Below are 11,538 nucleotides of genomic sequence, written 5' to 3'. Positions count from 1 at the left end.
GGACGTTAAATATATACACATAAATATGTATAAGTGAAATAATTGACTTTATCATTCATCCAATTTGTTTTTCCTTTAATAGTTTTTAGTTCAAGAGTGAAGTTTAACATTTTATAAATTCTTTTCTTCATAGATTTTATTTTATTTTATTTTTATTTTAGAGAGAGAGAGAGTGAGCATAAGCAGGGGAGAGGAGCAGAGGGAGACAGAATCTTAAGCAGGCTCCACGCTCAGCAAGGAGTCTGAGGTGGGGCTTGATCTCAGGACTCTGGGATTGTGACCTGAGTCAAAATCAAGAGTCAGATGCTTAACCAACTAAGCCACCCAGATGCCCCTATAAATTCTTTTTGTTTTTTTTTTTAATGTTTATTTATTTTGAGAGAGAGTGTGAATGCACAAGAGGGGAGGGGCAGAGAGAAAGCAGGGGAGAGAATCCCAAGCAGGCACTGTGCTGATTGAGCCCAATGCAGGGCTCAGTCTCATAAACCCTGTGATCGTGACCTGAGCTGAATTAAAAGTTGGTCACTTAACTGACTGAGCCACCCAGGCACCCCTATAAATTCTTCATATAATAAAATTCCCTGGGTAAAATTACAATTGGTCTTGAAAATTGACTTGATGTCTTGGACTTTAAATAACATATTTTTCAATCAACATTTTAAGGAACAAATCATAAATCATACTAAGGAAGGGTGCCTAGGTGGCTTAGTCAGTTGAGCATCCAACTTTGGCTCAGGTCATGATCTTGTGGTTCATAAGTTTGAGCCCTGCATTGGGTTCACTGCTGTCAGTGTAGAGCCCACTTTGGATCCTCTGTCCCCCTCTTTCTCTGCCCTTTCCCTGCTCACTCTCTCTCTCTCAAAAATAAAAAATAAGCACTAAAAAAAAAAAAAAATCACACTGAGGAAAAAAATGTATATACCTCATAAAAAGACGCAAAGCATATAAGAAGAAAGGAAATTATAGAAAGCAAATAGTGCTTATATTTACTTTTGTTGACCCTAAACAGAATATGAGGCAATGTGCTAAATAAGAATTCTTCCAGAAAATCGGACATTGATGAAAGGAGTTTTTAAAAGCAAAAATATGTTTGTTCCTGTGTCTTATTAAATGTTTTAAGTTTACTTTCAAAATGATATGTGATATATAGAATATATTATTACATATTTTTATTTAAAAGAATGAAAACAGAAAGTCTCTTGAAAGATCACAAAGTATAAATGTGTACATTTGTCGATCAAATTCTCTGTCAGGGGTTGGCAAACTGGCCATATATTGTCTGTGGCTGTTGTCATCCTACAGAGGCACAACAATGACCTACAAAGCTTAAAATATTTTTTATTTGGATTATGGAAAAAAAGTTTGTTGATCCCCATTCATGGTTAAATACCCAGATTTATTCCTTAAAGTTTATTTATTTAGTATTAGAGAGAGATGTGGGAGGGGCAGAGAGAGAGGGAGAGACAAAGAATCCCAAGTAGGCTCCACACGGATGCAGGGCTCGAACTCACGAACTGTTGGATCATGACCTGAGCAGAAAGCAAGAGTCCGACATTTAACTCATTGAGCCACCCAGGTGCCCCGCCTTGATTTATCCTTTAAAGTCATCTGTGCATGTTAATTCTCTTTCAACAGTTTCTTTTAAACATTCCTTTCCCTACAAGGATTTTCCTTTCTCTGAAAAATTGAGGGAAAAAAAAAATCAAATTAGCAGAAACGAGAGACAAAAATAATGTGAAAGACCAAATGTTGGTCTCAAATTCTGTGCAAATGCTATTCTAAAATTTTGCCTCTTTCCTCAGCCTTCAACTATCATACTTTTTACAGATGGAATGGCCTACTTCTACCTATGCAGATTTCCATCTGAAGTCTTCAGTATTTAGGAATGTTAAATATATGATATTAAACCTCACTCCCACAAAGTAAAAAGTACCTGTGCCCTACTAAAATAGATTGACAATTTAATTTTTGCTGCAAGTAGTCCAATGAGTTCCTACTCACATCAGTCAGTTTTAGAGATCAAAAAATGACACCAGAGGTGCCTGTGTGGCTCGGTCAGTTGAGCGTCCGACTTCAGCTCAGGTCATGATCTCACTGCTCATGGTTTTGAGCCCCACATTGGGCTCTGTGCTGACAGCTCAGGGACTGGAGCCTGCTTCAGATTCTGTCTCCATCTCTCTGCTCATGCTCTGTCTCTCTCACTCTCTCTCTCAAATATAAAATAAAACATTAGAAAAAAATTTAAAAAATGACACCAGCAGAGTTTCCTTTAACTTGTATGGGTCCTGATAGGCTCTTATAAATGCAAAGGGGCAAGGGTTATTGAGTTTCCTGACTTTAGATTTATGCATATGTTTATGCTTTCTTAGGTGCTGTGTTCTTTTAAGCCTGAGTCCTCTCCTGTGTTGCCTTCATGGCTGAGATTGTGGAGTCTGGGCGAGGCTATCAGAGTTCAGATCCTGGTTGTGCCACTTAAGCTGTGGGGCTTCCAAAAGATACATAAAGTTTCTGTGCCTCAATTACTCCATCTGTAAAATGGTGGTAATAATAGCAGTACCTCATTAATTTTGGGGGAGGTTAAATGAGTTCGTATCTGTAAAGCACTTAGACATTCATCTGTACACACTAAGAACTAGGTACGTGTATCTTATTTTATCTATTACAATAATGCAGCAGTGTTAAATATTTGCAAAATTGCTAAAGCTTTTGTCATAATTACAAACTTCTCAAATGGAGTGGAGGAAGCAGTGTCAACACTCCAGCTTCATCTCAGTCACAGTTCCAAAGTAAAGAGATTGAAGTACACGATATAGGCACAAGGGCGTTCAGTGAAGAAGCTCAATCAGTGAGCAAAGAAAGAGATCTTCTTGGACTTTTTTTTTCTCATTTGCTTCCTTTTCTAAAGCATGTTTGCTTAATTAAAGACCCATTACTTTAAAACTTATGATGCCATCAGAAACATATTTATTTGTAGTCTAATGTAAAGTATACCAAACAGACATGAAACATATACCATTAGTTTATTACCTACCATCTTTTATAGAGGCCAGCATACAATGGAAATCAAATTTTTCAAATGAGCGTGGGCCCTATTGTTTTAGAGTCTAATATCTTTATGTTTTTAAAATATTTTGTGTACAGATGACAATTCTATTTTTTAGAAAAAATTGTTCATTAATCATTTAAATTCAAGCAGAAGATACAGCTTATCTTTCTAGGTGGTAAGAATATTGTGTTCGGTTTGTGAATCATTCTTTTTAAAAAATTTTTGAAAATATTTATTTATTTTTGAGAGAGAGCAAGAGAGAGAAAGATAGTGCGTGAGCAAGCATGAGCTGGAGAGGGGCAGAGAGAGAGGAAGACACAGAATCTGAAGCAGGCTCCAGGCTCTGAGCTGTCAGCACAGAGCCAAACGGGGAGCTCGAACTTACCAACCGTGACATCATGACCTAAGCCAAAGTCGGATGCTTAACTGACTGAGCCACCCAAGCACCCCTGAATCATTCTTTTTAAAAAAATTTTATTTTTATTTTTATTTTTTTTTTAAATGTTTATTTATTTTTGAGAGAGACAGACAGACAGAGTGCAAGCGGGGGAGGGGTAGAGAGTGAGAGGGAGACACAGAATCCAAAGCAGGCTCCAGCCTCTGAGCTGTCAGCACAGAGTCCAATGCAGGGCTTGAACTCACGAACTGCAAGATCATTACCTGAGCCGGAGTTGGAGGCTTAACTGACTGAGTGAACCAAGTGCCCCAAGAATCATTCTTAATTGAACAATCTTAGAATGATTTTCAAGAAACCTGAAATAGGAGTAAATAATATACAGTATTTTCTAAAGCAGCAACCTGGTCAGAGAACACTCAAATGTTTGGTATATAAATTATATGAAGGGCTCTGACTTTACCTAAAAAGTAATCATGAATACAAATTGTCACTTCTGGGTGAAGATGTCTGACAGTAGATGTTTTCAGTCCTTTGTCTAATAGAAAGAAAGCACTCATGATAACTTCAGTGGCTATGGTGAGTGACTGCAGCATAGAGGCTATATCACTTGAAACTAAGTCATCATAAAAATTTGATTTAGAATGGCATAAGAGACTATTTGTTTTTTGGCAATATATACTTAATTCTCATAATAGAAGTGTGCCGTATTTTTTCTAGATAATAAATTCAGTTTTTCTCATACATCATTCATTCATTTAACAAAAGTATATTGATCTCTTATGAGATAGGCAGTATTCCAGGTACTTGAGTTACAAAATAGAGTCCAAACTCTCTAGGAATTCACAGCTTTGGTGGGAGATATAGAGACAGATAAAATACTCTATGATATGGTAAACACTATATTAAGTTATGTAAAAGGATTAAGTGGCTAACTGTACATAAAGAAATTACATAAGACCACTTACCAGAAAAAGAAAGAAACAGAGATCAAGTAAACACAACTGAATGAACTGCATTTGAAGAGAGAAATCAACATTTCAACCATCCCCACCCCCACTAACTTTTGTGTTTATTAAAGATATATATGCCCATGGTTTAAAGAGGCAAACAGTTCCTCACTCCACTTCTGTTTCCTCTCCCAAGACATCTAGTCTCAATTTCTTTAGCTGGATCTTTTTGTTTTGACTCAGTTATCTCTAAAAATTGTACTTACATTACTATTTATTCATCTTTAAGTTTTTGGCATTAACTATTGACTTCTCACATCGGATAAATGAGGATTTAGCTGTCTTTCCTTGCTGAATATACATGTACACTTTCAATTCCCACAGTTGTTCTAATAAAGCATTGTAATGTTATTAGGATCAAAACTTAGTATTTACATTATTATGCAAAGCTATTCACAGTTGAGCTGTGTAGTATTATTACATGATTCTTTTTCCTGACCCACATCATTTTTTTCTTTTCCATGATGTTAGCAATTGTCTTTTTTTTTCTCCAGTTGCTTATGTATAAGTATCCTATGTAAAATTAGAAATCCAGTCTCAGTTATTCCCCCAAAATTTAGACACAAGAGATGTTTTATTAATTTATTCTTTTTGAAAGTTATTTCTTGAGACTTTGCTCTGAAAATATCTGACAATTCTTTACTTTTGATATTCAGCCGTCATTCTGAGATTTCACCTTATCAGTTTCCTGGTGATTCTCTTTACTCTCCCCCATGTGGATCTCCTGTTACTTGGGCCTGTGGTTTTCTTCTATTTTGGTTTCCTACATTGGAAAACCATATCCTTCATTAGTTTTCTGAGAAAGGGTACATGAGTGGTATGTGAAACATGTCATTAGTTTGTTCATTTGATTGTTAGTTTTGACTCAGTATAGAATAATGGGTTAGGTATTTTTCCACAGAACTTTGAAACCTTTTCTCCATTGTTTTCTATTAAGAAGTCTGGGTTCTTTTGGATTCTTCATACATTGTATATGTTAGTGTTCTGAAATTTTATAATAGTGAGACTAGATATGTATAAATTTTATTCCATTTAGCTAGTTATTCAGAGTAACCTTTCATTCTGAAAACTCATGGCCTTCAATTCTGGGAAATGACTATTTTTGAAGATATCTTCCCCTTTATTTTTCTCTATTATATTTTCCTGAGGCTCTTATTATTCATATATCAAACCTCCTACATTGGTCATCTTTTTCTTTTTTAGTCTCTTTGATCTTATTTTTTTTACTTTTTGCTTTTTTCTCTTATTTCTGGAAAGTTCTACAGTGCACGCTGTATTGTTTCTTGACTTTTTTCACTGATTACTTAGGATTAGCTTACTGTGGTTTGTTAAAGTTTGCTACAACTTTTCAACATGCTTTCTACCATCCAAATCTTTTTTCTGTTGTCCTCATTTCCATTTTCTTTTTCCTTTTTCACTTATGCCTTTTAGTTCAATTTTTTTGAAACCAGCAAAAGTAAATGTGTATATTATATCTGACATCTCTCTCCAAAAAGCCTCATCCACTTTTTTTAAAGAAAAGTTTATAAAAATAAAGGAGGTCTTTTTCATCTTAAATGATCAAATAAAAAAATATTTGGTTAATCAAGGAAATCAGCTAAAATAAAGTACCATAAGGCATACTTTTTAAAATATATATATATATATTAACTTAAGTCATCTAATTATACACTTATTAGCCAATATATTGATTTTGGATCAATGCCTTGTTTTGAGTATACATCCATTGATTTGAATCTTATATTGGCTCTCTTGCATAAACCATTATCATAGTGTTTCATGTAAGAATAATATAAAATTGTTTATTTTAGTTAGTGTTGTAAGATCTTAAAGATGATCACAAGGCAATCCAAAAGAAAATTGTATACTCTAATAAATTATCTTTATTTTCTACAGGCATATTACCTGGACAGTATTTAGCAACAAGTATTATTAGACATATACTGCTATTTACTGAGTCCCTTGTGAATGAGATTAGTACCCTTATAAAAGGGACTCCAGAAAGCTCTATGTGAGGACACAGTGAGAAGACTGCCATTTATGAACCAGGAAGGGGGTCCTCACAAGGCATTGAATGTGCTGGTGTCTTGGTCTTGGACTTCCTAGCCTCCAGAATTGTAAGAAATACATTTTTAATATTTGTATACTACCTAGTCAATGGTATTTTGTTAAGCATAGCAGACTAAGACTTGTATCATTTTTAAATCTTTCTAAAACATTCACCTTAGCTTTGAAGCAATGTTAAATATCTTTCTTTTTATTAGTTTACACAATATTTAATTAAACTGCATATTTGCAATAACCAGTGCAGTTAGGATAAGCAATTTTGGAAAGAACTACAATTAATTTTTAGTAAGTATACAACTAGAATGGTGGAAGAAGTGGTGGACAGGACTTGTTACAGTAGCTGATCTCGAGGGTTAGCGTGAGGAGGGTCAAAAATAATTTGATTGGGAGGTGAGAGATGATGGGGTACAGGCTAGTGAGTACAACAGAATTGGAAAGATGCTCAGTGGATAGGTTGTTACTGGAAATTGGAATCTCTGAATTAAGATCTCTCTGACTTACAATGTATGGCTTGTGTCACTATTGCAGATAATAGTCCTCTGCATGTGACAGGAAAACTCTTATATATGAATAATTAAGATGTTTTAACAGCCTGGTAAGATTTAATTGTTTATCTGATTTACTCTTCAGAAATGTGTCAACTCCCCGTTTCATAATACAACAATATTTTCATTTTATTTTGCTTATTAGAATTAGACTTAATTGTTAATTTGGAGGGTTAAAGAAAGAGGATGAAAACTTCAGCTATAATTTTTTTACTCTGCCTTTATTTTAAAAAATTTTTAAAGTTTATTGATTAATTTTGAGAAAGAGCAAGCAGGGATGGGGCAGAGAAAGAAGGAGAGGGAGAATCGCAAGCAGGCTCTGTGCTGTGAATGTGGAGACTGACATGGGGCTTGATCTCGAGAACTGTGAGATCATGACCTGAGCTTAAACAAGAGTTAGATGCTCAACCGACTGAGCCACCCAGGCACCCCATGATTTATTAAAGTTTCCAAAGAAAATCAGCATTTGGCTTTGGATTAAATTATGAAAAATCAACCAAAAGTAATTAGACAAATAGGTCCAGTTTGATTTTTTTAAGATTTAAGAGAGAAATGAAAAACTTTTTAGATATTAAGTTTTGTAATTAAGAACAGAGAACAAAATTTGTCAGCAATATAGAAACTATTATAAACAATGTGTTTGAATTTTATATTATGGTTTGGTTAGAAGTAGACACAGAGGGTAAACTGAGAAGACCTTGAAGTTTATACGGTAGACAAGGGACACAAGGGAGACAGATGGAAAGATGAGCAAAGAAGCAAAGGAAAAAATAGAGTTGATTACAACAAACATAAAACAATATGCAGTTATGGAAATAGAACGAAAGAGTCAGGCCTGGCTGATGGGCTGGAGTGTTGGCTTGGGCTTCCTCAGGCCAGAGTCCAGAACAGAAGTGATCAGCTATGGAGACTGTACACTCATACATGGAAAATGCTTAGAGAGGATTTGATTTGATTCAGAACACTTCCCTCCTCTCCCCCACCAACATGAAGTCACAATTGAAGGCAACAGAAGCAGAATTTCAAACTCTCTTTGAGAAAGCATTCCCTATTCCTCTGACTGAGTTAGGATTGTTTCTGGACCATGTGGGGGCAACCTGTAGATCATTCTATGTTCCTTGTGGCCAGCTGGGAAGGGCGGGGGTTTGTCAGAGAGTGACATTTGTAAAATTAGAAAGGCTAAATAAAGAAAAATGGTTGTGGCTATATAGCAATGGGCCAGAATTAATTTAGAAGCTAGAAAGGACCCTAGAAAACAAAAGGAGAGGAAAGGAAAGGAAAGGAAAGGAAAAGAAAAGGAAGGGAAGGGAAAAGGGAAGGTAAGGGAAGAGAAGAGAAGAGAAGAGAAGAGAAGAGAAGAGAAGAGAAGGGAAGAAAAAAATGGGAATTACAAATGAGTGGATCTTTGCCATTGGTATAAATCTGGGTCACTTACAACTGTATTTTTCCATTTGTGTTTTGTCTGTGGACTGTGATTGCATAGTTGTCTAATAAATGTTTCATCATCTGAGTCTAACAATAGAGTTCATTCTAGAATACAATTGTTGTATAACAAAATTCAGTATGTTGGAGAAAAAGTCAATCAACACAGTTTTAAGCTCTGCAATGTCCTTTGTTTGTAGGGAGTCAGGCATAAATGAGCATTTGTCATTCGACTCTTCTAGTGCATTTCCAGCATACTGTGCCTTGGGCATGACACATCAGAGTCTGGTGTTTATCTTTTATTACCTGCCAGACCCCTCTGGAAAAGAGCCTCAATGGAATTCATCATCTGCCGTGTTTGTTTCAGGTATACATATAAATACGTGTTGAACGCATTTGTTGGGGATTGTGGTTTCCAAAGTGGACTTAAATAAAAAAGTGTGAGATGGATGATGAAGGGGACCTTCTACAGGAGGTATGAAGTTAATGGTTAAAATGTTATTTACCAAAATACTGACAGCAAAGCTTTTTATTATTCTATGTGAACTCTTTGAGTGCCAGTATGAATAAGGGCAGCATGATTATACTTGTTTTATGTCTGCTTCAGAGAAGTTGGTGAAGACACTCTCTCCTCTACCACACGTTGAGTTTATAAATATAATCAAAACTAAATTCAGAATATGCATTAGAAAAGCTCATTTAGTTTGAATAATCATTGAAAATAACTTCACTAGGCACTGCATTTAGGAAGCATAAGGATGGTGTAGAATTCTTTTATGCATATTTTGGTTGTTTTTAAGAGCACAATCTTTGTTTTTCTCAAAGCTTTTGTCTCATAATAAAAATACTTTGAGGTTAAGTGGCTAAAGGTGAGAACCCATTTTCAAATTATAATTGAAATGCATGGCATTTAAATAGTGATAGCCTCTCATCTGCTCTAGAATATATTAAAATACTCAGTTGTCAACATGTAACACTTCTCACTAGTTTTTAATGGGTATGTACCCAACTTTTACTCTTGTATTTCTGACAGACCATTCTGGAAGACTGAAAGGTAGACTGGGAGGTGCATTGTGGTTGAATCTTGGAGAATGTGGGTTTTCTTTAGATGGATTTAAGAAAATAAAATACAAGAAGCACATCTACTAAGTGCAAAGCATAGTGGTAGGGCAATGCACTGTGTTTGAAATAGAGGCATAGAGAAAATAGACCTGATCCCCCCCTCCTCCATCTAGTGGAGAAGACAACTTGAAGGCTAAGGAAGAGTGGGGTCACTGCTACGTAGAATGAGTGTGAGCTGTGTGCTTTGGGATGGAGACAACAAATGCACTTTCCACAAGGAAACTGGGTAACAGTATGTGAAGAAGGGATTCACTGAGGAGTAGCTGTGGCTCATCACACAGTGTCCTGTCATTGTCAGAGGTGTCAAATGATGGACACATTTAATAGAATGATTTTATCTGAAAGTAAATTTGGAGCTGAAAATAAATGATGACTTCGGGAAAGTAATTAGAATGCACATCATTACCTTTTTAAAAAATTTCTTTTAAGTTTTATTTGTTTATTTTGAGATAGAAAGAGAGCATGAGCAGGGGAAGGGGGAGAGAGACAAGGAGGGAGAGAATCCCAAACAGGTTCTGCACTGTCAGTGTGGAGCCCAATTCAGGGCTCAAACCCAAGAACCGTGAGATCATGACCTGAGCAGAAATCAGGAGTCAAATGCTTAACCAACTGAGCCACACAGGTAACTCACTCACCTTTTCAAATATTGGCATATAACTATTCAACTTCTTCTTGGTCTAGGTTTTATTACACCTGAGCCTATGACAAAACTGTATTTCCCACCCCCAGCTGTATTCCCAGGTGGCCAGCTTTTGTGAAAATCTTAAGTGTCATAGTCTACCAAGACCAGTTCTAGACTTGTTGAGTATTCATTCACTCTTAGGAGAATAGAAAAACTAGCAATATGATTTTGAAGTACACAAATTTCATAACAAGAGACAAACCCTGTGTCTTGGGAAAAAGTTCTTTGATAACTGGGATAGAACATTATATTTACTAGATGTAATAAAAGTGAGTGTTGGTGTCCACTTGACCCAACTCTCCTCTGAATAACCCTTGTGGTTACCCGGTGTAGGGTCATATTCTCAGGAAGAGAAAGAATATGGAAGGTGGGAGGGAGATGGTGTGTGACATTCCGTTTCTACTTAACTAATATCTGGAAAAGGACAATGATTTTGTTCCATACCAGATGTTTTGGTAGCGTGAGCTGCAGCAGCATGAGGTTAACTGCAAAAAACACAGCAGCTGAACAAAGACTCGATGAATCAAAAGGGCAGATTGTGCATGTGAAGAAACTCTCCCAGGTGGTTACTTCCCCAGCCTGAACAAATTTTTTGGTAGAATCTTCAGTGAAAATGAACAGTTATTAATCTTAGATCTGGTATTTCCCTAAAGAATATTTTACTGAGATTCTCTATTCAAAACAATGTCATAAAGTCGTGTGTTCAGCCAAATTCTCAGCAGCAGTGAACAGACAATAGATCAAAAACACATTCTTATTCCTGAAAGTAGACCCTATGGGTGTGTGAAGTTGCAAATTGATGGAAATGGCAGGACATCATAATAATTAAAAGCTATTTATCAAAACCTTGCGTGTGGTCCTGAGCTGGGTGATATGCCAAGCGAGTTGGGTAAGATCTGTTCTCTGCCCTGTAAATTATGCATCTGTGAGGTAGACACAGAGGAAAACACCTGCACAGGTAGACACAAAGGGGTGATGCTTCCAGATTGCAGGACGAATGGACCCCATCTGGGTGAGACCAGAGGTTCATCCTACTCTGCAGCCTGTATCTTGTGTGTGTGTGTGTGTGTGTGTGTGTGTGTGTGTGTGTGTTTGTGTGTGTTGGGGCATTAAGTGCAGCTCTGTGGGAAGCTATGCCTGACTTTCTAGAAGTAGGACTCAAGGCTAGAGATTTCCCTACTCCAACTTACCCTCTTTTCCCTGCTTTATGCTTGTCTGTGCAACTCTGTATAGACTTTCTGATTCTATTT

At 36.3% G+C, this 11,538-nt stretch overlaps 1 protein-coding gene across 2 annotated transcripts in view; it reads left to right on the top strand.

Moving 5' to 3' along the window:
* Positions 1-8,850: 8,850 nt before the first annotated feature.
* The window catches only part of LGSN (lengsin, lens protein with glutamine synthetase domain), a 29,324-nt gene continuing 26,636 nt past the window's right edge, over positions 8,851-11,538 (top strand). For both annotated transcript variants that reach the window (XM_045498655.1, XM_045498654.1), the window contains exon 1: positions 8,851-8,959. In XM_045498655.1, the coding sequence (XP_045354611.1) occupies positions 8,930-8,959 (30 nt within the window). In that variant the 5' untranslated portion in view covers positions 8,851-8,929. The remainder of the gene's footprint in view (positions 8,960-11,538) is intronic.

This window comes from Leopardus geoffroyi, chromosome B2 (genome assembly GCF_018350155.1).
Source record: "Leopardus geoffroyi isolate Oge1 chromosome B2, O.geoffroyi_Oge1_pat1.0, whole genome shotgun sequence".
NCBI classification, from domain to species: Eukaryota; Metazoa; Chordata; class Mammalia; order Carnivora; family Felidae; genus Leopardus; species Leopardus geoffroyi.
The sequence above is the reverse complement of the archived record's forward strand: the minus strand, read 5'-3'. Positions and strand labels throughout refer to the sequence as shown.